At 46.7% G+C, this 27,988-nt stretch overlaps 1 protein-coding gene and 1 long non-coding RNA gene across 3 annotated transcripts; one reads left to right on the top strand and one right to left on the bottom strand.

Annotated features, from left to right (window-relative positions):
- Window positions 1–18,605, bottom strand: LOC119825263. Of its 2 annotated transcripts, XR_005287200.1 has the most exons (6): window positions 18,099–18,605; window positions 4,612–5,562; window positions 3,899–4,208; window positions 3,189–3,324; window positions 2,569–2,803; window positions 1–206 (listed from the first exon to the last, which is right to left on the bottom strand). It is a non-coding gene; the product is annotated as an uncharacterized LOC119825263 (long non-coding RNA). The 2 variants fall into 2 exon arrangements; XR_005287199.1 differs by having other exon boundaries at window positions 2,569–3,324.
- Window positions 18,080–26,775, top strand: Mzt2b (mitotic spindle organizing protein 2B). Its single transcript, XM_038346032.1, has 3 exons — window positions 18,080–18,285; window positions 18,489–18,628; window positions 26,490–26,775. Exons 1-3 carry the CDS (start codon window positions 18,119–18,121, stop codon window positions 26,645–26,647), a joined length of 465 nt encoding a protein of 154 aa, XP_038201960.1. The 5' UTR covers window positions 18,080–18,118; the 3' UTR covers window positions 26,648–26,775.
- Window positions 26,776–27,988: the final 1,213 nt, after the last annotated feature.

The raw sequence follows: 27,988 nt of genomic DNA on the forward strand, positions 1-27,988 counted from the left end.
GTTAAAGTTTCTTCAAGTAATCTGTGTTTGAATGCCAGGGCTGACATGCATGCACGGGGTCCACAGCACTGAGGTATTGTGGTCAAGCCTCCTACAAGAAGCTAAGGGCTGCTGGGCTGTGTCCCTCCCAGCCAGACAGTCGAGAAGAACTCATCCTGCTGTTCTTCAGGTTCCAGACACTCAATCATGCTCTTCAGCAGTCACATCTGATGAGACAAAAATCAAATTCACACACATTTATGCACGAGCCATTCACTCGAATGTCGCTGAACAAAACCCCGATAGCAGGCTGAGAAACACATCTTACACATCAGAACCATCATTGGTGAACGATGAAATGTTCACTAATGGTTTTCTCGATTTCCCCTCCCCATATGCCCCGTCTTGTGTGTCCTTGTCTAGATACGGCTGTCTGACCTCATGAGGGTGTTCTAGAGCATCTGCACGTGTTGGCTCAGGTGTGAACAGGGAGGGCTCTCAACTGTTCTATCGTCCTTGTTTTTTGAGAACTTTGCCCTGAAGCTGGAGGCGAGAAATGTGGCTCAACCATCTGCAGGGGAATCCCAAGGAGTCTGTCTCCTTTTGTCTCCACTGGCGTGAGACTATAGGCTCTCACTGCCATGCAAGGCTTTCATGTGTTGCCACATCTGAGCTCATGTCCTCATATTTGCAGAACCAATAGTCGGTATAGTTGAGCTATCATCCCTGGCACACAAAGGGAAGTGTTGATGGTTGATTCTCATGTCATTATATCTCTCACGAGCATATATTATGTACAGTACAGGCAGCATATGGATCATAGACCTTTGTGGTGGTCGATCCCATGCTGCAGCTCTGTACAAGAAGATGAGCAGCTGGAGACGGTGTCTAGTCCCTGCACTGTGGGGTTTGAAGCACTTGAGGGGACATACAAACTGAGATATCCCATTGGTTTTCATCAGGTTTTTTTTTTTTCCATGGTGAGCAGCTTGCAGAACAACGGCGGTTAGGCAGAGAAGGTATGTCAGGACTTGTATTAAGATGTGGAGTGTGCTTTTGCTGGCTCAAAGGGGCACACAAGTGTTCCTCTCCTGTGATGAGCAAAGTCCCCAAGGAAGATGAGGCCTGGTGACTTAGATCCATTGAAAGGAAGTAACCTGGCCTATTGGGTGGCGACTCTAACGGATTCTGTTACTTTGTCTGTCAGGAACACATTTCCTTCACATTGCCTGAGGTTAGGCAGTCTTTGCCTTGAGGGGAGATGGGCAGACCTATGCCTTAAGTTCTCACTGTAACAGAGTGTTCAGTCTGAATACCCTGGTTCCCAGTGCTAGTCAACCATAACAAGAAATAACTGATGAGGTGATGTTTGCCCAGAGTTTACCATTTCTACCACTTCTTCCAAAGCCTCATGAGGAAGGTTGTGAAAATCTTTCATTGCTTGCTAAGAAGACTTTCCTAATCCAAGATGCTCACTGAAAGAATATTCCCTAAACACTATGGTACCCTGCACTGGGCCATGACTTATGCTTGCATGGACCTAGTATGTCTTGGATACTATGTCAGGGGCCAGGGTTCACTGACGCTGACTCTCCCATGTCTTTGGGCCAGGTTCTACATGGCATGGGAAGGTTGACAGGCTGCCACTGGGGTCAGATTTCCATTGTCACACACGGCAGACCACTGGTAGTTTTGTGAATCTGTCTCTCAATGAGAATTGTGGGGTCTGCTTGTTATTTGTTCTTTTCCAGAGACACAGTCTCAGGATCTAGCCTGTTCTGACCTTGTGTGGTGGTCATGAGACATCCAACATGGGTTCAGGGAGCCAAACATGGGGCAGTTGTGAATGCAGCTTCCCCCCAAAAGTTTCTGAGGGAAAGAAATGGATCGCAATCGCCTCTCCTCACATCTTCCTGAGATGATCATGAGGGACAAGGCCGGAAAATGTTGAGGGTGTTTCCTAGGACACCTGCGGGGAGAGACGCAGCGACACTCCTGCTCCCTGAAAACGCCATCAGAGCACGGGGGCGATGTCACCACTCAGAGCACAGTGCACTGCTACCCTAAGGGACCTTGTGAAGTCCTTAGATAATTTGCGGTATTATTTTGAATGAGAATGGACCCCATAGATGCACATATTTGGATACTTAGCCCGCAGATTGTGAAATACTTTGGGAAGGATTAGAAGGTTGGTTGGAGGAGGTGTGTCACTAGGGGGGTCACAAAGCATTAAAGATTCAAAAGCCAAAACCATTCCAAGTCAGCTCTCTCTCTATAAATCTGTCTCTGTCTGCCTGTCTGTCTGTCTGTCTGTCTGTCTCAGACTTTGCTTGAGAATCAGATGTAAACTATCAGTGACTGCCCTAACAAAATGACAGCCTGCCTATTGCTACATTGCCTTTCCTAGAACGGTCACATATTCTAAGCCTTTAGAAATGTCGACCATACATAACATGCTTTCTCTTATACGTTGTCTGGGTCATTGTATTGTCATAGCCATGAACTAGAAACAAACAAACGAACAATGCAGGAATAGGCCAATTCTGTAAGCAGATGCTGGAAGAGAAAGCATTTTGTGTCTTTCTGCACCTTGTTCCCGTCTCCTGGGCCCGAGAGCAGCTGGGAAAGGCTTCAGGGCTACAATAACACAAGAGTCAAGTCCTCACTATGAGGACCCACTGCGTCATCATCGCCACAAGGTGGAGCAGTGCAGACTTTATAGCAGCTTGGTCTTAGCTACAGGTAAGGTTCAGGAACTCTTTTCCAGAGAAATTGCTGAGCTTGCACAGAGGTCCGCATTCCCAGTGACCAAGGCTAGGAGCCTCTGCAGAGGAACAAAGGTCAATTTCATTGTTATGTTATGGCAAGATCAGATAGCAGAATCTTATCTTGCACCACAAAGAGATACTTAGTGAAGTCAAACCACTTCATCTGAGTGGTCTCCACAGATTAGGCACTTACATTCCTGTTGCCAGCACTTCCTGATGCCCAGAAAGCTGCCCCTTACTAGAAAGGTGCCAGGGGACACTGCAGATACCTCACTCAGTAAGGCTGCGCACACACTACCACATGCTGGTTTTGTAGCTCTGAGGCAATTAGGTATCCTTCTATTCTTGACCTTGAAGGTGGACACTGGGATCAAAGAAGTCCCAAGGATGCCGGTCTTGCCTGGGCAGTGATGCTCCACAGCGCTGTCAAGCACTACTTACCCATTTCCAGTAGACAGAACAATCGTAGGCTTTCACTCAATTGAAGCCAAGGAATCCCCCCACGGGGCCATGAAATTTATCTGTTTGAATAATCCTTGGATGAGAGAACAGCACCTTGGGGTCTGAAGAAAGGAGGCTGAGAAGACAAAGACACAGATGTCACCAGATCAATCCAAGCCTGGGTCAAGCAGAAAGAGGAAGAGGCTTCTGGGAAGTATGTGGCTTCTCTTCTCTGCAGCCACACCTTGTCTGAGCACCCCAGGATAAGAGCAGATTTCTCACACAACACTCATCTGCTGTACCTTGGAATAAGCTGGAACCCATGAGGAAGACAGGATCTTCTTTTGGGGTACCCATGCATCACTCGCCCCTAATCTCCTCTTCAGGGGAATTCTGCTCCTTTTCTTGGTTGGCCCTTGTCACTACCCACACATTCATCCCTTGCTTTTCTGCTGCCAGAATGGAATTTCCTCTGGATAAATCACCTCCTACCCAACCAGATGCAAGCCCTTTCTTCTGCCCTCTCTCACTGCTTTTATTCCTTGACATGTCCCACTTGCCCCACTCCTCCTTCCCCCTTCTCTACCTGTGCCTCCACCACCTAAGAGGAAAGTGTGCAAGCACTTCTTTCTTTACATGTGCTCATTGATTCTGTTGATGGAAGTGAGGGGAGAAGGAGACGGGGACCCAGAGTCATGTGGGGCACTTACTTCTTTCCCATGGACTACAGAGGAGGGATGGCTGCTCTTAATAACAAGGTGGCTATGTGGCTGGCTTCTCTGTCCAGTCACCAGTGCTGGAAGAACAATGCTCTTCAGTGGGGAGATGGTTGTTCATACTCTGCAGGAGAGGAGGGTACAGGAGGCGACCTGGGTGCTGAAGGTGTCTGGCAGGTAACAATAGGTTTGGGGTACACCTCCTTTCAAGTTCTGGCCTGGATCCTCCGGGGCTGTTAGGTCACACCAGGCCGAACACAGACCAATGGTTTAGGAACCATGGGTCTGGGCCTCATCTTTAACCCTTGAAAGACACAAACAAAGGACTGTGTTAGTGACTTTGACATAGAAGCACTTAGGAAAGAGCTGCTTTGTGATACCACAGCTCTCCACAGGCTTCTTCCCTTCCTAAACTGTTGTCCCTTTAACAAAGCCTCCTCCCTCCTGTCTCCCTGCATCCCCAGCCCCTGCCAACACCCTCTGCTGTCTGCTTCTGGTTCAACTTCTCCAGACTCCTCATGAGCACGATTCAGCGTGAAGCTCCTTTTGGGGCTCCAGACACTTTAAGGCTTGTGTCCTATAAAGGGCTGCAGCCTGGCAGTGGCAAAGTGCCTTTGAAAAAGACAGATCAAATACATATGTGAATGTTCTGGCCCCGCCCACCCCATTTCTTGGAACTCCATTTTCCATTCCTTGTTATCCCTTACCTGGATGTTGTGCCTTTTGTCCTTGGGGGTGGGAAAACAGCAACAAAACCTAAACAGGTTCCTAATCTGCCTCCTTGTTCCTTCTATTCCCTTCTGCTGTGCTTCTTGGAGTCTCTGGGTGCCTCCTGGGGCGGCTCATTTATAGATGCTGAAGCATGTCTGACTATTTCATGTTGGTTGTTTCCATGATGGGGAGGGGACACATCATATATGTGATCCCACGCCATCTGGCTGGTAATGTCTACACTGGTGGTGGTGTTCTCTCTAACGTCAGTAATATCCTCTGGTCCTTTGGTAGTCGGTGTCCTCCGAGAACCCCGAGACACCCAGAGTCGCGAGAATAAAAGTGATGGCGTTACCAGTCTTGTCCATCTCAGCTTCCACATGTGTCCCCTGACATGTGTCACCAAATGGGGCAGCATTTTCTGTCTCCTCAGACTTGCTTAATGCCTTCAAACAATCACCCCGTGGGGCAGAATTCACAGGTGAGTTCATATCTGATGTTTAAGTCAGGTGAGCTGGACCTAGAGAAGCCCTTGGTACCTTTCTCATTTACCTCCTGTACTTTGTTGCCTCTTGCTGATGCCGTGAACTCTGGTAGAGTCAGCTCACTGCATCTCCTCTTTAAGGGAAAGGGAGGGAGGATGAGGTGATGTGCAGGCTTCCTGATGGGAGTGGATCTTTTGCTGATGTTCTGTTCGCCCAACGATATACATTTTTCTCTGGTACAAGATATCATTTTGGGACAGGGACTCAAAAAAACTTTGTTCCAGTAGTTTCCAAAGTTGTCCTCTGCTATATGACTCAGGAACACAATGTTCACCAGGGTGGATGGAGATGTACCACCTTGAACCTATTTGTCTGGACACTGGTGATAAATTGGCATCACTGAGATCCCTCCATGATATTTCCTCTACTTTATCAGGAGGAGAATGGTGCTACCACAAGATGCTAGAAATAAGAACAACAAAACAAAACAAAATCAGCTCTAGGAGACAAGGTTATGGCTACCAATTTGTAGGTCATGAAAATCAAAGGCCTCTCTAGCATCCTAATGAGGCATCTTGGGGTCAAAGTTAACCCCAAAGCAGTTATAAGAAAGCAAAAGAAAGATCAGAGCTGAAAATAACTGGACACTTGGCTGGTTAAACAAAGGTCAGAGAAACAAAGAGCTGGTCCTTTGAAAGAACCAACAAATCTGACAACCCCTGACATGAGTCACCCAAAGGAAGGTACAAATTACTGAATGTGGGACAGGAAAGAGATAAGTATTATCCATTGCTCAATCCGCAAAAGGATGCCAACATTGATATCAGAGGTTACCAAACATGCACCAGCTGCTGCCTTCCCTCTGCTGAGCCTCAAGATCCCTCAGAGCATGTTTTGTCTCACGAGTGGCATGGTGGCAGAGGAAGAGTCTTACAATGATAAGGGAATTGATAATCCCAGGGGAATGCTGTGGGAAGTAACAAAGTTGGTGAGTCAGGTCCAAGTGAATGGTATGGTCAAACTGTTTTCTAAAGCTAATATGTACTGACAAAAGCTTTAAGGTTTAGAAATAAAGCAATGCACAAAATGTCAAAGATAAATGAATAGACAGCAACAAAAATATGGATAACAAAAATAACTGAAACAAATGCACAAAGTAAATCCCAAACTACAAACAGTAAACCAAAATCTATGCCTCAATACAACCCACCCCCATTCCCTACCCCAGGAAACAAACTCACTGTGTTCAGGTCAGTGGTGATCACGGATGTTCAATTCCAAAGATGGATACTAACAAACAAAGCTCTCAGAACCAAGCTCTGAGTCCCACTGCTTTGTAGCCTACTAACAGCTTCACTGGAGTATAAGGACAAGGTCCATGCCAAGCTGGTCCCTTACATGGGTTGGGGACTGTCTTTCCTCACAGTGAGGCAATCGTTTTCACTGCACTGATAGTCTTCCTGGTCTCCTAAGGACCAACCATCTCTAGCCAGGCCATACATCAGAGTTTCCTAATTACTCAAACAAGACCACCTAAGGGGAGTAAGGGATCAAGCACATGAGACAGTATAAGATATGTGATATTCAACCTGTGACAAAGACCTTTTACCCTTAATGGTAAATATGTGTGTGTGTGTGTGTGTGTGTGTGTGTGTGTGTGTGTGTGTGTGTGTGTGTGTGTGTGGAAAGAGAGAGAGAGAGAAAGGTAGATTTACTGTGTAATATGTGATGAATCACTACTATTCCTGACTAAAGTCGGGATAACTGAAGATGTTCACTGAAGCAGAGGTTTTAAGGAAAGTGAGACTGATACATCCTTGCCTTTGAAACATCCATTCCTTGTCAATTTGTTACTCGGCAAATTCTGGCATAGTGGAAAGACATAGTGTTCCTTTGTGTTTGTGACAAAGTGTGCTTAGGACACACCCTCTCTTTAGGGGTGTATAATTTTCTGGGGACACCTTCCACTCAGCTGAGCTGAGCCTTAGCATACAGCTGTTCACTATTCTTTTTCTTCAAATGATCCTAGCTCCACCACCACCTCCCTTCTCTGCCAGACCCAATTCCTCTCCATTTCCTCCTCAGAAAAGGGCAGGGTCTCTAAGAGATAAAAGCAAAACCTGACAAAGAAAGATACAAGGAGACAAGACAAAGGCCTCGTGTGAAGGAGAAAAAGGCAACCCAATGTGAGGAAAAGAGTCTCAAGAGCAGGCATAAGAGTCAGAGAAACACATGCTCCTACTATTAGGAGTCCCACAAAAACACCAAGATAACAACCCATAACATCTACACAGAGAACCTGGGGCAGACCCATGTAGGTCCTGGGCTTGTAGCTTCCCTTTCTGTGAGCCCCTGAGTCCTACTTAGTTTCTTTGGTGGGACATGTCAAATTTCCTTTATTTCAATGGAGTGTTTTCTTTGATAAGGAAGCACGACAGAGACACTAACCTTTGACTGTCAACATTGGCATCTGGGCTAACAGCTCCTACCGGTGAAAAAATACTCTAAGAATATTTTTTTTCTCTGTCAGAATCAGAGAACAACCCAAGCTAAGGATGCTGTACATCATACACCAACAGACACAAAGTCCACCCTGACCACTTACATATTTGGGAAGTATAATCAAGTCACTTTTTCTGTTAATGTGACAAAAGGCCTGTTGAAAGCAATACAAGCAGGGTCCATTTTGGCTCACATTGATGGCTCAGTCTGTACCAGCAGAGTCCACGCCTGACTGCTGCTGCTGCTAAGGCCTTAGCATCTGCTGAAGACCTTCCCCTCTCCCAGGTCTCACCGGCTCCTGCAGAGACACTGCCTATGCGTCTTCAGCCAATGCATTTCCAAAACCATGGTTGCTATTGCGATATTTTATTTATGTTTTAATAAATAAAATAAATAAAATACAATAAATGAAGCTTGCCTAAAGATTATCTCCCTACAACAATTGGTGCCCAATGTGGTCAACTAAATCCACGTAAAACCTGAAGTCAGGGTAGGGGTGGTTCATCACCAACAGGGATGATCTGAATATGACCGTAGGAAAAAAATGAATGAAGAATGCAGAAGGAAGGGCAGCTTCAGACTTCATTGCTGTTTTGAATCAGAGTAATCCAAACTTAAATTTATAGACTTTCCACTTGACCAAGTCAGACCCACCAAGACATCTCAGTTTGGGCCATTTCTTAGGAAAATGACCTGTAAAGTCTGTCAAGTCCCTTCACACTATCACCTGGGTCATGTTTGGTGAGGTGACTCCTGGGATGTGTGCAGGCTCCACAGGGCACTATTCCCCACCTCCCTCTTCTTCCCACCAGGGAGCTATCCTAAAAGCATGTCCTAGGGAGACACAAACTAGGAAGGAAGTTGTAGCCCACAGTTGAGTTGAGCCAAGGTGAAAGGCACAGAGCGATCTCTCTTGGAACTTGCAGCTTTGACCAGATGTGCGTTATTTCCCTTTGGTTTTGGTTTGGTTTTTACATTTATTTTTGAACTCATACCATGGCATATATGTGGCTGTCTGAGGACAACTGAAGGAGTCAGTCCTGTGTCCAGGGATTGAACTTTTGCCATCAGACTTGCCAGGAAGTACCACGTCACTGTCAGGTCCAAAGTGGGAAACTGTACCGGTTGGTTTAATGCCAATTTGACATAAACTGGAATCATCAGAAAGGAGGGAGCCTCAACTGAGAAAATATCTCCATAAGATCCAGCTGTAGGCAGGATTAAAGGGTATGATCTTAACTCATAATTTATGGGGAAGAGCCCAGCCCAGTATGGATGGTGCCATCCTGAGACTGGTGGTCCTGGGTTTGTATAACAAAGCAGGCTGAGCAAGCCACGCGGAGCAAGCCAATAAGCATCCTCCATGGTTTCTGCATCATCTGCCTCCAGCTGCCTGCCATGCTTAAGTTCCTGTTCTGGATTCCATTGATTATCCACTGTGATGTGGAAGAGGAAGATGAATAAATGCTTTCCTCCCAAGTTGCTTTGGTCATAGTGTTCCATTAAAGCTATACTAACTCTAGCTGAGACAGGCTCCAAGGCTCAAAATGACAGTCTGGGCTCATAGCAAGCTGGATTTTGACTGGGCAAACAGACGGATTGCTAGTGGAAAAACAAAAGTGTAAAATCAAAATTCTCAGAAACTTGAGAATTATGTTTGTCAGGAAGAACCATTAGTGCCCTTATTTGCACATTCATGATACTGGAGTCAAACCTGTGTGAGAAACTCATACGAAAAGTAGGTTTGCAGAAAAAAGCTGAGATGAATTTTCCCTAAGATGAGATTTATAGGAAAGAGAGCCAGAGGAACATTGGCAGCTAGGCTCATGTTCAGGCTTTGAAGAGGGGAAAGAGGAGAAATGGGAAGCATGGGAAGCTATGCCAGAGGCATCATGATGGGGTCTAGGCAGGAAGGGAGACAGAGGAGGAATGGGAGGCTTCCCTCTAGAACCTGGGCAGGAGGTGCACTAGGAAAATGAGCATTTTAACAGACACAATGTGGGATAATGGAGGAAGAGGGAGAAATGATAAAGCCCCCCCCCCCAAAGCTGAACCAGACTGGACAGTTACCACGTACAGTATTGCAGAAGTTGATGGACCAGACTGACTTCATTTTGAGGACGGAAGCCATTTTCCTATAAGGTCACAACAAGTTGATTTCTGTTTGCTGCAAAGTTCAGCCGACCATTTTTTAACCTGCTTCTGAATTTGACATGCTCCCAACACAGTGGAGTTTGACTCATACCATGAATATATCCTGATAAGATGTTCTGCAAAATAATTTTAAAATGTCAACCAAGTTCCTACATAAGCAAAATTTCCCTGGAAATCTCTCAAACCTTGAAAAGCCCCTAGCCTTGCATTTTTTTGGACAATGCAAACTCCACCTTCTGTATTTGATGTTATTTTGTTTTCAACTCCTGCTGTAGGGAGATAGCCCTGTCTTGACAGAAAATAAAGCTTGGTTGTTTTGACTATAGAATCAGGGTAATGGTCTTTACTCTCACTTGGTGGACTTAACGAAGTCAGAAGGATTGAGGTATTAGTTTCTAATTTCACACCCTGTGGACTAGCTGCACACACCAAGAGAGTGGGGACAAGGTAGGTCTAGGAGGGTATTCTGCTAATGATAGGGAAATGGAAAAATGCAAGCCCACGGGAAGGCTGGTTTCTCACCAACTCTGTCTCAGAGACAGCCGGGGGAACAGGGCACATGCTGTATTCTGAGAAGGGGGAGACACTTGGAGGGCCTATGACATAGCCCAGCTCTTCTCTCATCCACAGCCCCAGAACTGTCTGAAGTCTGTGCCCAGCCTGAAAAGGATCATGTTTTACTTGGTCTACAGGAGTTAGTGACCTGCACCATCTTCTTTCCTTTTCTCTTAATTAGTGAACTGTCCCACTTTCCATTGAAGGAAGAACCTTACACCTTCTCTTCAGCAGACCTGAAAATGGCATCCATGGGTATCAACTTCGGGATCACTATGGAGTAAAACACAGGGAACTGAGCACAGGTTCTGAAGCACCCAGTGAGTCTACTTAATACCAAGGATGGTGACTGAGTGGATAATGGGCAGGAGCCTAGGCTGTACAGACACCAGGTGAAGGGCTGCTCACCCGAGGTGGCATGGTGACAAACAGCAGAACAGTGTGTGACTTCACACTTGGGGAGTTTTCCTTCCTGGAAAGTTCACGTCACATAGTCAAGCCACCATGAGTGAAGTTCAGTGAAATTGTGGAAATGGGAGAAGTGTATGTTTGGGATGAGTTTCTAGATGTGGACTCACAGCAGGGCACCTCAGTCTCTCTATAAATTGTTGGAGTGGAACACAGACACTGTAGCTGTCCTGGAGGCAGATTCGTTCACTCACTATCCCCTCTCTAATGTTCCTTGTAATGGCTTGCCAGCTCAGCTCGTGGTCAGAAGTACTGGGGGCAGATCTGGACCCTGTATCTCTAACACTCCAGGTTCAGCTACCTGTCTTCAATAAGACAGTCCAAAAAATAAAAGTGAAAACCAGCTAGGTGGTGGTGTTGCACACCTTCAATACCAACACTTGGGAGGCAGAGGCAGATGGATCTCTGGTGAGTTAGAGTCCAGCCTGGTCTCCAGAATTCCAGGTCAGCCAGGGCTGTCACACAGAGAATCCCTGCCTCAAAAAAAAAAAAAAAAACAAATAAATAAAGAGAAAAATAGTAAAGGGAGATTTATTCAAGTGTCCACATTGGGAAGAAGAGGAAAGGAGTTCAGTCATTCTGAGTCTTGGGTGCTGTCCTGAGGGTTAGGTTGAAGCAGAGGGCAGAAAGTATTCATGAATGAGTGGAGAGAAGATATGCAGGAATGACACACCTTGCAAGGTGTGTTGCACACGCCATCTCTCAGGAATTTCATGGTGGGTGAATAAAAGGTCAGAGGTCAGCATCCTGAGAGGGGCAGGGCAGCAGGAAGGCAGGCATGGTGGAACAGTAGCCGAGAGCTTCATCCTGATCCATGAGCACAGCCTGGAGAGGGAGCTGACTTGGAATGGTTCAGAATTCTTAACACTCAACATCCATGTCAGTGACACACTTCCTTCAGCAAGCTCATGCCTACTCCTCCTCCTCAAAACTTCCACGAAGGAGGACACAGTATTCAACAAAATGAGCTTATAGAGCCATTCTCATCCAAACCACCACAACTGATAAAGAACTTGCTGAACAGGGACTTGAGTTCAATCCTAGAATTCACATAAAATACCAGGCACAGTGACATTTGCCTGTAAATCCAGGTAAGACACAAGTGGATCCTCAGAGCATGCTGAGCGGCCTTCAGTGACAGTCCCTGCTTCAAATAATAAATTGGAGGACAACAGAAGACAGCCAGTGCCAACCTCTGACCTCCGCATGGTCAGGTATACTCTGCACACTTAGCAGATATGCATGCAGCAAACAAAATTAGAGGTAGCGAAGATTAGAAGATTATCAATGGAATACACATTCTGTTGATGAGACCAAACAAGAGAGACAGTGGAGAACAGCTTGAAATGACATCATATATACACACACACAAAATATTTCAAACAACCACCATCAGTACTAAGGAAACAATCTCATTGCCTTAATAAAAGGAGAGGATAAGCATGATGAAAACAGACAGAGCAACACTGAGACAATACCACCACACCCCAGGATCCCCACAGCACAACAAAGCCATCTCTCAGAATGAGATAGTATGTTACTGATGGGGGGACCTGCTGCACACAGCATGAGGACCATTAGTCCTTGGAAACTCACACAAAAATCAATACTGAGGCAAGTTTTGTGTGCTCCAAAAGTTTGGGTGGAGAGTTGGTATCTGAGCATGTAAAGGTACCGCCACAATGCACACACAGAGAACACCTCTGTCATCAGCATCTCCTCCTGTCTTACCACCACTAAGATGATAGGACCATGCTTCAGGAACAGGAGACTTTGAAATAATGTGAGGTTGAGTTGGTGCCAACTCAGTCCATGATCTTTGATGAAATGAGCAACACCAATTAGGAGCATCCAGAACCAAGGCTGAACGAGAGGATACCATCCAAAGGGTAGCCAATTGTCTTCCAAAAAGTCATCTAAAAGTCCCTTTGCAGTGAGCAAGGGAGTGAAAAGCAGTTTAGCCCAGTTCACAGGAAGATGCCACAACCTCTGCTTCCTGCTCTTCTCTGCGAGACCTGATCCTGGCTGCTGACCCCGAATTCTTAGCTGCCATTAATGCGGGGTGTATATTTCTCATTCCTGAGGTTGTATAAGCCCCCTCTTTGACTCCAGACTGGTTCTTTGCAAAACTTTTAGAAAGTATATAAGGGAAGTGGGAAGATTCTATGATGTGATGGGACAGATACACCTATAAATAGAAGACAAAGAGCTGAGGAGCTGGGGAGCAGTAGCCAGCTGCTCGGGCACTAGTAAGCTCACTGCGAAGTCACAGTTATCATGGACGGAGTGTGAGGAGCACAGGGGATATACATTGATGCAATTCTGTAACTATCAACAAAAACAAGTGTGGGTAAACTAACTAGTTTCATTTCTTTTGTTGCGATTAAACCTCTTGACAAAAAGCCAGTTAGGAAAGGAAAGGGTTTCTTTGGCTTACAATTTCAGGTTCCTGTCCACTATTGCAGCAAAGTCCAGACAAGAATCTGAGCAGCTAGGAACATGACCTCCACAGACAGAAACAAAAGAGAATATGCACATCCTGGCATGCCTGCTGCTTTCTTCACTCTTCTCCAGGTCAGGACCCAGGCTACGAAACTGTGCCTCCCACATTCACACTGGATAGTCCTGCCTCGAATAAGAATCAATCCTATCCTTCAAAGACAGCCCCCGTGAATTAACTTAAATAACTCATCACCGAGACTTCTCCCAGGTGATTCCAAGTTGTCAAACTGAGTTAAAACTAACTGCACAATCCAGCCAGTCCTTGTCAATTCATATGCAAACACATCACTCTAAGTCATAATCCATCCATTGTCTCAAAAGTCTCATGTTAATATCATAACATAAAATAAGATCAACTCCAAAAGGCTCTTGAAGTCTTCAAAAATCCCAACACTTCAAAAGTCCAAAGTCTTTTTCAGTGTGGACGCCTATAAAATAGAAAACAAATTACATACCTAAACATACTTATTCCAAAAGGAAAATACAGGAGAAAAAAAGTCAAACCCAAAAGAAAACTAAAAGCTAGCAGTGTAAGACCAAATTCTCAAGCTCAGTGTCCAGTATGTGGGACTTACGGTATGGTCCCCAGAGGGGTAGTCAGTCCACCCATCCATCCGCAGCACACAGAACTTTCATCTGTGCTGGTTGCCTCTAGCCCACACCTACAGCTCTCCTTCACAGATGTCCCACAGTCCTGGCATCTCCAATATTCTGGGGCCTTCAGTGCAACTGGGCTTCCTAGGGTATCTTTAGAGTAACTCTGACCCTGCTACAAACTGTCAAGTTTTGGGTATTCTCCATGACCACTTCATACCTTCAAAACCAGGCCCATGTGGATAATTGTTACAGTGCTGAGTTCTTCTTTTATGTAGCCTGGACCACTGAGGGCACAACTAAGAAGTCCTTTCTTATTGTCCAGTGGAGCACAAGTGGTTCCACTTTGGTGGTACTGATCTCTGTGGCAAGTGCAGGTCCTCTTCAGCCCAAGCAGAACCATCACACACAGATTCTTAGGCAAAACGTGACAGCAATAGTTTCTAATTCAGTTCCCGCTACAGTTCTTGCTCCCTTTTGAAATCTCACAAACAGGCTTCCACTGTCTGCATTTCTTCCAGAATTCTTTCTTCTAAAACACAACTAAAATGGCCCATTATGTTCTGAGCATTCAGCAGATTCCCCAGTCCCAAAAGCAGACTTATGTTTGATGTGGAGTAAGAGGAACGCTCCTCCACTGCTGGTGGGAGTGCAAACTTGTACAGCCACTTTGGGAATCAGTATGGTGACTTCTCAGAACATTTGGAATCAATCTAACTTAAGGCCCAGCAATACTACTTTTGTGTATATACCCAAAGCATGCTCAACTATTTTCATAGCAGCTCCTCCACTGAGATTTCTTCTTCTCAGTTAATGTCTAGGTTTGCATTAAGCTGACAAAAACTAACCAGCATAGAGTGTATAAATATGTGCAAGGATGTATGAAGAATGTGTAAAGGTACGACTGTGTGACTGTGTGTATAGACAACCATGTTTACGTCTTTAAGCATTTCTGTGTGAGACTGTGTGTTTGTGTTCACTTAAGTATGCAGGTGTGAAAGCATTTGACAGTGTGAACATATAAAATTGCATGCAACATGAGAATAATCCTGAGTGTACAAGACAGTGTAAGTATATGTGAGGATTCTAGAGTAGAACAGTGTCCATTTCTAAGTGTAAAAGAATGTGGAAAGACGTGTGTCTTAGCTGATGTTTCTATTCAAGTGGTAAAACATCATGATCAAAATCAACTAAGGGTTTAATTTATCATGTAGGTTATGCTCCATCATCTGGGGAAGTCAGGGGATGGACTCAAGGCAGGAGCACAAAGGCAGGAACTGATTCATAGGCCATGGAGAAGTGCTGCTTACTGGCTGCATCCCATGGTTTGCTCAGCCTGCTCTATTATTCCATCCAGGACCAACTGTCCGGGTTTGGCACCGCCCATAGTCAGCTGGGCACTTGGATATCAATCATCAAAGAAAAAAAAAAGAAAAAGAAAAAAATGAAACATAGGTTTGCCCACTGGTCAATCTGATGGGGACAGTTTTTCAACTGATGTTCTCTCTTCCCAAATGACTCTATCGTGTGTCATGTTGACAAAACACTAGCCAATATAATGTACGTGTGTGTGAGTCTGTGAGAGCATGATATTATGTGTGAGGGAGTATGTAAATGTTTGAGTGTCTAAATGTGCATTAATACAAGAGCCCTCAATTCCCCTCCCTCAGCCTTTACAATCCAACTGTACTGGCTGGTGTGTGTGTGTGTGTGTGTGTGTGTGAACTTGATACAGTTAGAGTCACCAGAGAAAGGAGCCTCCATTGAGGGAATGCATGCCTGCATGAGATCCAGCTGTAAGATATTTTCTCATTAGTGATCAAAGGGGGAGGGCCTCACCCAGGGTGGGTGGTGCCATCCTAGACTACTGGGTACTACTATAAGGAGGGTTACTAAGAGTTCACTGGGTGGTAGTGGCACACATCTTTAATCCCAGCTTTTGGGAGGCAGAGGCAGGCGGATCTCTATGAGTTCGAGGCCAGCCTGGTCTACAGAGTGAATTCCAGGACAGAGGCTCCAAAAAGCTACAGAAAAACAGTCTTGAAAAATTGAAAAAAAAAAAAAAAAAAAGAGGACTGAGCAAACCATGAGAAGCAAGCCAGCAAACAGTACCCCTCCATGGCTGCAACAGCTCCTGCCTCTGGGATCCTAACCTGTTCGAGTTCCTGTCCTGACGTCCTTCAGTGGTGAACAGTGCTGTTGAAGTGTGACCCAAATTAACCCTTTCCTCCCCAACTCGCTTCACGGTCATGGTGTTTCCTTGCAGTAACAGAAACCTTAACTAAGGCACTAGTGCTCTGGCATTTCCTGGAGTCCAGGCCATGTGTGCTTATGACAGAACTATAGGCAAAGGGCCAGGTGGAGCGACTAAGTGAGGGTCCAATGACCCTACCTTGCCCTTACTTCTATGAAGGAGTAGAGCCATCTGTGGGCTGAGGAGCTACACTCTTACAGTCACAGCTGATCTCATTGAGATAACAGTTCTCATGTTAGGATAGTGCTGCACAACATCGGGATTTGCCTCCTGTTAGTAGTATTTGGGGCTTTGAGCAATAGGAGCTGGATCCTGGAGCCACCAACTCCACCCATGCAAGCCCGTCAGCCCCATGAGAAACCGAAGAGGCAGGACCTACAGGTACATCATGGTCATAGCTCTGCAAAAATCCTTAGGAAATGTTATGGAATTCTGCAAGCAAGCACCTGGATGTTCCACCCTGGGAAGCGGGTGCTGGACTAGATGCACATTCATCCTGTAATGTCTGTTCCTGGAGCCAAACTCATTCCCCATGGCCAGCACTGGGTCCTCACCAGCAGCTTCCTGTCACCATGATCCTCATTTGTGACAGATGCCACATTCAACATGGAAAACCATGTCTACAGCCTGGAGGGCCAGGACTGCAAATCCACCCCAGGGTTTAGTCCTGAGGTCTGGACCCTGGTGCTGGCCAGAGGTTCACAAAGTGTAGGTGGTGTGAAGCAATGAGGACCAGCAGGTCCAGGGTATCCATGCCCAGTGCAGGGAAGAAAGAAGAAAGACTGAGTACTGAATGGATGCTCTAAACTCTCAGCAATGGACAATGTTTTCTAGGAATGGAGACTATTCATCCCATATATCTATTTTTATTGAAAATAATTTTATACCCTATAATCCGATCCTGGTTTCTCCGCCCTCATCTCCTCCCTGATCCTCTCTACTTCCCCACCTACTCAACCCAACACTTTTCTCTCCCTCTATCAAACAGGCACACTGAAAAAAAAAAAGCCAAAATAATAAAACACAGAGAAAAAAAACAAGGATAAAGCACAAGATACACAGGCAGAAACACTGACACAAAACCCATGAAAACACATAAATGGAAACCATAATATATAAGCAAAAGACCTTTAAAAATGTTTAAAGCATTATGAGACAAATCATCTCCCAGATGCCACTGTACAAATCTTAAATGCCCCTCCTGGTCCCCTTCCCTCTGCACGGGCACTCCTGGGCTGGCTCCTCAGGTCCAGTCTGCACGGATGGCAGTGACACTTGTCTCACGGTGGCCGGTCAAACATTTGCTATTCTCATCACACAGGTCAAACTGACTTGCTGAGTTCATCTCTGATCTTTGTGTGGGTTCATCTAGCTTCAGAACCCGAAACCACTATCAGCGACACAGTATGGGAGGGGAAAAGCGTACCTAGCTGTGCGTAATCAAGACACGCCTCTGGCCAATCTGAAAAACCGCCTCCCAACCAGGGAAAGGAGCATGCGCACCGCCAAACGCCCCTGAGTGTAGGGAGAGCAGCGGTTGGCCACAAAGGCGCGTGCGCAATGATGGCGTCGGCCCCCTCTGACGCCTAAATTTATGTATTCCAGTGGGAAGGAATGTGTGTGCTGCTTAAAAAGCAAAAGCTGTTTAGGGACCCTTGGCAGAAGAGATAATTACACGCAATCATGAATACCCGTGATCTAACAGGCATTTACCAAGATCCAGTATTTGCCAGGCACGGTTCTGGGTGCTGCTTTCCATCGTACCATCCCCACGCCTAAGACACTGCCCCGTGCACACTAGGCACTCAGTACAAGTCAAACAATCAACTACGAAAAGATTCCTCCCGACCCTACCCCGCGCCCTCCATGCTGGGGCTGCCTGTCTGGGACCGGCGGGGACCCTGCATGGAAACGGGTGGCCAGTAGGAGGCGCTGTGGAATCTCCTGGCTGCCTGGGCCCAACGCTCACCTTTTTTTCAGGCTGCGCTGATGGCGGCAGCGGGTGGTGGTGCCGGGCTGGGCACATCCACAGGGCTGGAGGCGGCGACGCTGCAAAAGTTGTCGCTTCGGCGGAAGAAGGCGCTGGAAACCGAGGAAATGGAGCTGTACGAACTTGCACAGGCTGCTGGCACCGTCATCGACCCGGATGTTTTCAAGTGAGAAGGCAAGGGCTAGGGCTTGGAGCTCACACTCCCTGCAGATAAGCCTGCTTCAGGACCCCTCCAGCCCCGATCCGCTGCTCTGAAAACTCCCGGTCTGCGTACGCGTTTCCATGGCGGGGGCCCAGCTGGCCCGACACATGGAGCTGGTCTGCTCTGAGGCTCTCAGGTTTCGCTAAGCACCACATTTGTTTCCCCAGGATCCTGGTGGACTTGCTGAATCTGAACGTGGCTCCCCTGGCCGTCTTCCAGATACTGAAGTCCATGTGTGCTGGACAACGGCTGGCGAGCGATCCCCAGGACCCGGTAGCCATATCTCTGTCCACATCAGAGACCCGAGGTTAGAAGTGGGCCGGGTACTTCCGGTGGAGGGTGGCAGGGATGGGGGAGGGGTGACGAAGGTTTCTTCCCAGGGTCTTCAGACCAATTCAACTTACAGGGACTTTAGTTGGCTCTACCATTGGGATCACACTGCTGGATCACAGACTGGTCCAAGCAGTCGATGGTCCTTCTGTCTGACTCCTTCCCACCTCTTCATCATGCCTACATTCCACAGGTACTGGAATAAGTGTGGATTTGGTCTCCATTTACCTGACAATCACAGCCTCAGGGAAGCACTCAGAGAACACAGCAGACAATTCCTTATCTATCCTTCCCAGACCTAGGCCTAGCTCCCCTTCATCTCAGGCCAGGGCTGCACACCTCCCATTTGGGGATTATTTGGGTTGCAGGACTGGAGACCTCTGACTGCCTTGGGACACAGGGTAGAAGTCTGACAGAAAGATGCACCCCTTGCTCAGGTGTGAAGGGCTCCCCTGCTCTTGAGGTCATGTCTGGGTTGGTGAATAAGCAGATGGTGGTAGCCAGAGTGTAACAGAGGGATCTCAGGTCCTTGCACCTACACATCCTATCTGCTGCATCTGTTCTCTTTGGTTGTGGGAGCACTCTGAAATACACCTTGTCTTCCCAGGCAAGTGGATGGAGATCCAATGCTGTATCCCTGCCAGAAAGCACAGGAAGAAGCTGGAAGGCACCCAAATGGGGTCACACATGCTCACTGACCCACCCCCTTTCTACACAGTCTGTGTCTCTCTGGCCCTCCTTTCTTTGGCAGGAGCAGAAGCGAGGCCATTCTTTGATTCTTCAGGCCTGGAGTCTCCCCAGCTCTGCTCTACGGCCCAGCTGTCCTGTGCCTGCCTCCCTGCGCCCATGCCTCACTATAGTTTTCTTGCTCCTTTCACAGGCATTTTTACTGTGTCTTGTCTGGGTTTGATGCTGATGTGTCCTCTCCCACTGGGAATTGCCATTGTCCCCTCAAGGCCAGGCAACTTTGACCTACAAGACCAGACCAGTGTGGGCCTTCGCAGCCATGCTACTCGGAACCAGGATGTGTTTTCTTGCTCAGTTTACAGGATTTTAGGATATGCAGCTGGGTTGGCCCTCCAGGATAAGACCACCATTCCCACATGTGCACCATGTCAAGGTCCCTACCCCAGGCAGAGGATGCGAGGCAGGGGCAAGGATGAGGCACCCTGGTGTACTGTCGGGAGCATGGCCTCAGTCTCCTCAGCACTTCCCTCAGCTGAATGCAAAGCTTGGAAAAGGGAACAGACGCCTCCCCCAGTCTCCTTGGCAACACCGCAAAGACTGACATGTTCTGGTGACACGCATCTACTTGTAAACTGTGTTTTCTCGAGTATCTCCTTTGTGGGCTGGGGTACCTTCCAGTATTGGCAGGTTCGGTAAGATCAGATGCCCAGAATCTGGGTGTGTGGGCTCCCAGGGGCAGTTGAGTTGCCTCTTCTTCCATGTCCTCCCCATGCTACCCTCCTCTATTCTAAATGCCACCTTTAGGTTGGGAGGGTTGAAGAGAAGGGCTGGGGATGGACCACAGGATGAAATGAGGGGTTTCTGGAGAGGAGAGGAACCACAGGGTTGTTAGCTCTGGGAGGGGGGGGTGTTTGAGTTCTAGAAGGTTCTGAGGGGCAGGGTGTGAATTGGGAGCATAGAAATACTGGCTGATGTCGAGGAAGTAAAGGCGGAAGAAGTAGGGCAGAGGGCGGTCTGGACCTTAAATGTGCGGTAACTCAAGGCTACTGGGTGAGGCATAGAGAGGTCTCCGACTTGTGTGTGTCTTAGCGTCCATACACACAGATCTTTCAGCCACCCTTTCAGTAACCAAATATGGGATGGAGAAAGCAACAGCAGTGGTGAAGTGACTCATTGGAGGGGGTGGTGACCTGTAACGACAGAGCTGGTAGCCGCTGAGGTTTGCCATAGCTTTCCTGTAGGGACTAGATGGGTATTGCTCCAGGCCGTGAGTTCCTCTGTAAGATGCTGCAGGCACAGCAGGACCTCTGGATAGCTGGACCCTGGCTGTCTAAGTTGCTCTTAATGAATCACTCATGCCTCTCAGAGAAATGGGAAACAATACTGCAGAAGCTGATCTCAGTGGTCTTCAGGCGTGTGAGGAAAATAGGTTCAGTTTAGTGCTCCCTGTTTAGCTTTCAGGAAACTACACAGTTTGAAAAGCTTCTGTCCAGAAAGCACAAGGTGAAATTTGGCATGTAGAAGCCAGAAGTCTCCCGTAAGCTGCACCATCCCGTAAGTGCCTTGAGCCATAATGGGGAGCTGTTGTCAAGGCTGGGTATTGAAGGATGGTAAGAAGATTGACACAAAAGCTTATGAATATATGAACATGTTGAGATGATAATACAGTTGTCCCTTGATAGCTGTAGGGATTCATTCCAAGATCACCCCACCCCCCCAAACACCAAAATCTACAAAAATCTCAAGTGCCTTCTATAAAGTGTGGACCCTTATGCCTGCTTGCTTCTTTCTTTCCTCCTTCTGTCCTTTCCTCTTCTCTGTGCTGGGGAGTGAACTTAGGACTTCTGTACTGCGTTCTGCCTGAAACCCTGGCACGCTAGTCTTCTACATACTAGGCATGAACCATGCCACTGAGCTACATGCTATGACCTGTCTGATGCCCCTGTCTCAGATACTGTGAGGACAGGCATCTCTCTCCCCATCCCACATGAACGTAATGCCCTTCCTTATCTCTTCTAGTTAGTTTTGAATTGAAATTTATTTTGTCAGCGACACCAGCTTGCTTCTTGGATCCACTTGCTTGGGCCACCTTTCCTAGCCTGTCACTCTATGGTGATTTCTGTCATTGATAGTGAGGTTGTTTGGTGGGTGCAGCAGAAAGACAGACCCTGTTTTCTAATCCAGTCTGTTAGTCTGTGTTATTTATTGAGGAACCGAGACCATTAATTTTGAGAGTTATTAGTGAAAAGTGGTTATTACTTCCCCTTATTTTGTTATATTGTGTCCCCCCCTTCCTTTTAGCTGTTCTAGGATTAGTTATTCCTTCTGTCCTGTTAGGTATAGTTAATGTTCTGTTTAGGCTGGCAATTTTTTTCCTTTGGTATCTTTTGTAGAGCTTTATTCAAATTATTTGCTTATTTTTAATGTGAAATATTTTTTATTTCTCTATCAATTGTGGTTGATAGTTTTGCTGGCATAATAGTCTTAGCTGGCCTCTGTGATTTTATATAGAGTTTATAGAACATCCATCTAGGCCCCTCTGGTTTCAGATTATTCATTGAAAAGTTGGGTGTTAATCTAGTGGGCCTGCCTTTATGTGATTGGATCTTTTTTCTCTTCTAGTTTTTAGTATACTTTCTTTGTTCTATACTTTTAGCATTTTGTTTGTAATGTGTCATGGGGAATTTCTTATCTGACCCTAGATATCTGGTGTTCTGCCTGTTTCTTGCTCCTCAATGGGCACTTCCTAATGTAGGTGAAGGGTGCTTGTTCGTTCTCCGGCTGTCCAGACCTGAAATAATCACACAGACACTTAATTATTTATAATACTGCTTGGCCTATTAGCTTATACATATTTCTAGCTAGCTCTTCCATCTTAAACGAACCCATTTCTATTTATGGTTGTGGCTTACCAGTAAGGTTCCATCTGGCGTCCGGCATCTGTCTCCTTTGGCTGCTACATCCTAATTTAGATTGGGGAAATTTTCATTCATGATTTTGTTAAGAATATTTTCTGTGAGTGCGGTGCATGCTTTTAATCCCAGCACTCGGGAGGCAGAGGCAGGCTTGTGAGTTTGAGGCCAGCCTGGTTTACAGAGTGAGTTCCAGGACAGCCCGGGCTGTTATAGAAAAACCATATCTTGAAGAAAAAAAGACCCAAACCGAAAAAAAAAATATATTTTTTCTGTGACTTTGAACTGAGTTTCTTCTCCTTTATACCTATTATTTATAGATTTGGCCTTTTCACAGTGTCCTAGATTTTTTTTTTTAATGTTTTGAGCCTGACTGTTTTAACATTTTCTTTGAGCTATCTACTATCTTCTGCTTTGTCTTCAAGACCTGAAATTCTCGTTGCCACGCTTTTTAATCTGTTGGTGAGGCTTACCTTTAAGGTTTTTGCTTGACATTCCAGTTTTATCTCAGTTTGGGTTTTCTTTTTCTTTTCTTTCTTTCTTTTTTTTTTTTTTTTTTTTTGGTTTTTCGAGACAGGGTTTCTCTGTGGCTTTGGAGCCTGTCCTGGAACTAGCTCTTGTAGACCAGGCTGGTCTCGAACTCACAGAGATCCGCCTGCCTCTGCCTCCCGAGTGCTGGGATTAAAGGCGTGCGCCACCACCGCCCGGCTTGGGTTTTCTTTAGCAATTCTGTTTCTTTGTTAAATTCTGTTTTCATGTCTTTGATTGTTTTTATTATTTCATTCAGCTGTGTTTTCATGTTTTTTTATGTTTTGATTTTTGAGGCAGGGTTTTTCTGTGTAGCCCTGGCTATCCTGGAACTCACTTTGTAGATCAGCCTGTCCTCGAACTCACAGAGATTCACCTGCCTCTGCCTCCCAAGTGCTGGGATTAAAGGCATGTGCTACCACTGCCCTGCTTTTTGTGATCTTTATTAAGGCCTTTATTCATATCCTCCTTCGGATCTTTTATTATTCATAATTGCTATATTTGAATTCTTGTGCTGAGTTGTTTTTCCCAGGGCCTAACACAATTGGCTCGCCAGTTTCTGGAAGAGGCATATTGTCTTGGTTGTTCATGCTTGTGTTTTTGTAGGACATAGGCATCTGGATTTACAATGTTTAAGGTGTTTCTCGGTGTATATATCTGGTCATGTCTTTATTGGGTGAGTGTTCCATTCTTTGGTTGCTATTGCCCAATCTAGGTCCTAGCCAGGTGTGGCCTTTGTGGGGTCTTGAGTCACAGCCAAGTGTGATGACTGTGGGTTCCTGGTAGAGAATGGTTCTGGGTCCCAGCCAAATTTGTTGGTTAAGGGGTCCCTGGTAGGAAGCTGTTTTGCAGGTCAATGGGAAGTCACAAAGAAATGGAGATGGGCTATCCCAGAAGTAGCTAAGATTACACCCCTCTGCTACCAGGCCTGGCCACAGACTAGCCATGAAGTCCTAGGTCCAAGCTCACCTTCTACTTCACCCCCTGAAGAAAGGAGATTATAGGCATGCATCACTGTACTTAGCTTTTTATAAAACACATTTTAAGTCTGAAATCTTTTGAATCTATAGATGCAAACCCATATCCATAGAGGATATAGAGGGCCAGTTAGACTGGATAATTTGAACTAATTAAAATATTAATTTCTTATTTCTTTTCTCCTCCTCCTCCTCTGTCTCATCCTATTCCTTTTCCTCCTCTTTTCTTTTGTCTTTCTCTCTTTTTCCCTTGAACCTCCTGTTATCTGTATCACTAAACCAAAGAAGAATTGGTGTTTCAGAGCGGAACCCAATGCTAGAGTTGCCCCAAAAGTAGCAACAGGGAAGTTTCTGTAAGAGACTGCCCCAAACCAGGCTGCGATGAGGCCAGCTGGGATTCAAAAGAAGAAGCACAAAGGGGAGGCTGGGTGACCCAAGGCTTAGGGGACTTTACATATTGAAGAGCTGTAACACGCCTTGAGTCAGGGAAGAAAGACACACTAGCTATGTTTGCAGAGAGGGGCTCAGGGTACGGAGCTAACGGGAGGGTTGAGGAAATTTGGCTGATCACAGAACTTGACTATAGGTTGGGCTATTTTCTGTGGATTTAGTCATAATGGTTCACGTAAACAAGCTGGTCAGTGTTGAGAAGTCGTCTCAGTCCTAGATTATTTCCAAGCCTGTGGAAGGTGGATAACACCAGTGGGCTGTGCCTCCAGGTCACTGACTCCCTCCCGCAGGCTCCCAACTTTCAGCCAAGCGAGGAGAGAAGGGCGGGCCCTGGACCCTTGGCGAGTAGGGGACATATGTTAGTGTCTGGTGTGCCACTCTTACTACAGTTGCAGAGGCTGGGACTCGCCATCCACATGGAGGAACTGTGACCCCTGGGCAAGCCTGCTCCCCAGCCTGTCTTAGCCCTAAGGTCCTCCTAGGTTTTCAGTTACTTTCAGTACCTAGAGCCCAGAAGCCACCCTTTTAAATGAAAGCTCTGGTCCAAGGGCCTGCTCATTTTTCCGGTTGTGATTTTGTTTGTTTGTTTTTAATAAATAAATAAAATGAAAGCAAGAATGAGCAAACTATAAGTCAAAGAGCACATGAATTGGCGAGCTTCCTCTGAGGGTGATTTAAGTGGTCAGAGGTTCAGCCTCTTAGGAATTCTAGAACGATCCATAGCTAAGCCCGAGGCTTGAGTGTTGCAAGCTGTACCAGGGACGTGGGAAATCACAGCATCTCTGAAGCTGTCGGGAACCTGGCTTCAGACCTCTATTGCGCACTTCCTGCCTGTGGGGCCTGATTGACGCAGGTGTGATGACGACTCTGGTGTGAATGTGCTTGGCACTGAGTGCCTCTTGCCATCTGTTTAGGGGCGAACGAGCTTGATTCGCCTTCCCAAATGGCCTCCTAATGGTCACTAGGAGTGATAGCGAGAGGGACTGTTCCCCTCTCCACCCCTACATTCCTGGCCTCGGGAATCCTGGCTGTGGGAGCAAGCGTACCATAGATTGGATGCCAAGTCAAAGCATGTGCTGCCTCTGGCCAACCAGCCCTCCAGGCCACTGCTGCCTTGTAGGTGCTGTAACCACACCATCCTGTTTGGGGGATGGGAGACCTTGGTAAGACCAGGGATTCATGATTACCGGCCCACTGTCAGACTTCTCCGGCTGGAAAGTGAGTTAATCAGAATCAGTGTCAGTTCTGAACCAGGATCCATTAGATCCCAGAAAGTCTGATTGTTTCCTTTCCCACAGTGTAGAGTCGGCCTTCTAAAAGGCCTCGGGTTCCTCTGGGGAAAGATGGGAGAAGGGTTAACAGTAAGACTCCCAGGTGTTTTAGCAAAGTCCTTCCTCAGAGGGGCCTGGCCTTCCCTTCGTTCCAAGAGTTCTAGAAGGTCTGCAACTTGGCTCATTTGTTCTTTTTTTTTTTTTTTTTTTTTTTTTGGTTTTTCGAGACAGGGTTTCTTTGTGGCTTTGGAGCCTGTCCTGGAACTAGCTCTTGTAGACCAGGCTGGTCTCGAACTCACAGAGATCCGCCTGCCTCTGCCTCCCGAGTGCTGGGATTAAAGGCGTGCGCCACTGCTTAGCTTTAAATCTGGTTCTAAGTATGTACCGGCAAATGTACCGGCAAGTGCCGGCGGTACCGGCGGGTGTAGGGGTTAGGGAATAACCACGATAGTCCTTTTATAATTAATCAGTTTTAATACAAGAGGATAATAAGGGAACTTACAGAACCAAGGGTCCAGCGGAGCAGAAGGTACGCGGGGGAGAGCAAAACGGGGCTCCTTCCGGCGCCCCGATCCTATTTAAGGGTATCCTACTTCCCTGGGGCAGCCACGCCCCTGAACGCAGGGATTGGGCCAGCTGCCCCAACATAAGTACCAAGGCAACTGTTGATGGGCCCTGAGGCCATAAGTATTATGCTTTCTGGCACCGCCTTCAGGGAAGGTCTTCATTGCCGAATCCTTTTAATTCCCTTAGACAAAAGTGGCCCAGATCTAGCGCTGGTCTTCCCACATCAGCTAATCCAGTTAAGAAAATCTCTTACTGATGTGATGGCATCTTGGGTTTTAGGTGATTCCAGGTGTAGTCAAATTGACAACCAAGATTAGCAGTCACGTATGTGCAGCTGGAACAGGTTGCTACAGCAGATGGATGAGCACATTCCCCAGGAAACCAACTGTGAGTGTGTTGCTGCTGGAGTCTGCCCATCCTAATTCTTGTGTTCAATCTCTTTCTAGGAAGAAACAGAGGTGGCCCCACTCTTGGTAGTGTACCCATAGTGGCAGAACGTGGAAGCCGTGATGGACCCATCCAGAGAATGCCACGCCAGCCCAGTGCTACTAGGCTGCCCAAGGTGGCAGGACCTGGGAAAAGTAACTCCCGGAGCAGCACATAGGCCGGAACAGAGGCTGTACGTGGGACCATTGTGGAGGCAAATGCTGTCCCCTCTGCATTTCCTTTAGAAGCTGAGTGTCTCTCTCTGCCACTTTTGGATACTAGTAAAGGACAAAGACTTAGGGTGAATTCTGTGTACAGTTCTGTTTTTGCTACAGTCAAACTATAACCAGGAGACATAACAGTGGTTTTGCCTTTTTGGATCTTAATTTGGGGTCTAAGAAAACATGTATATTGATGGGTCTTTTTATTAACAAGCCAACATGCTTTCCAGAATGTAATGTTCCCTACAAGACCAACTCATCATGGTGCTGGTAGCAGAGGTGCCAGTATGATAATGGTGAGCCCAAGCCAGGAATGGATGGGCAGTCACCATATAGATCAGTAACATGACTTTACCCCCAATCCTCCCCTTTCATATTTAACCCAGTTGTAGGGATTTTGTGGACACTTCCCCACAGATCTGCTTTAGATCCTCCATTTTTTTTCTTTTAAGTTGATACAAGTACTCCCTATATAACCCATGCTGGCCTCGCACTCGGTGTCCTCTGGCCTCTGCCCCCTGAGTTCTGGGACCGAAGTCCATGTCCATACATGCCATACACCACCATGCCCGACTAGACTCCACCGCTAAGCTTTTTTTTTACTGCCGTTAGAATGCCGCATGGGAGCAGAATTGATCAAACACGTGCTCCAGGAGGCCCATGCCTCTGCCATGGTTGTGATGTTGCCTAGCACGCACAGTGCTTCCCGCACCTTGGCCTGGTCTCGCCATGACCGTAGTTGGGAAGGGGCTAGTAGTCACTACTCACCTTCCCGAGAAGGGAAGAAAGCACCCCACAAGGCTGAATCAAGTGCAGAAATCATGGCTACTGTGAACAGAAGACACCGTAGACACCCTCCCATGACCCCATTTTGCCCATACTCGGGAGAAAGCATTATCTCTGTCACCAGCCCCACAGTCCTCCTGTGACTGCCATGGTACAGGAGATGATCTGCTCTCTGTAAGGGTAGGCACTGTGGTTTGAGAACCTGGAAATCAGAGGGGTCAGCTGCAGTACAGAGGGTCAAATGGAGAAGGGATTAGCAAATGTATTCTCAAAGGGTAAGGTACTAAGATTCTAAGCTTGGCAGCTGCTTTGTCACAACTAACTGTCAAGGTCCTGAGGAAACACACACAACCTCTTCATGATTGGCTGTGGTTGTGTTGAGTCTAAACCTCATCTGTGTGACATTAGGCAGCTGGCTGAATGTTCAGGGGAAGATTAGCCCAGAGAAAAATTGCTAGGTAAGAATTTATTGCAAAACCATCTAGGCATGGTGGCATAGACCTGTAATTCTT

Source organism: Arvicola amphibius, chromosome 10, assembly GCF_903992535.2.
Source record: "Arvicola amphibius chromosome 10, mArvAmp1.2, whole genome shotgun sequence".
NCBI lineage: Eukaryota > Metazoa > Chordata > Mammalia > Rodentia > Cricetidae > Arvicola > Arvicola amphibius.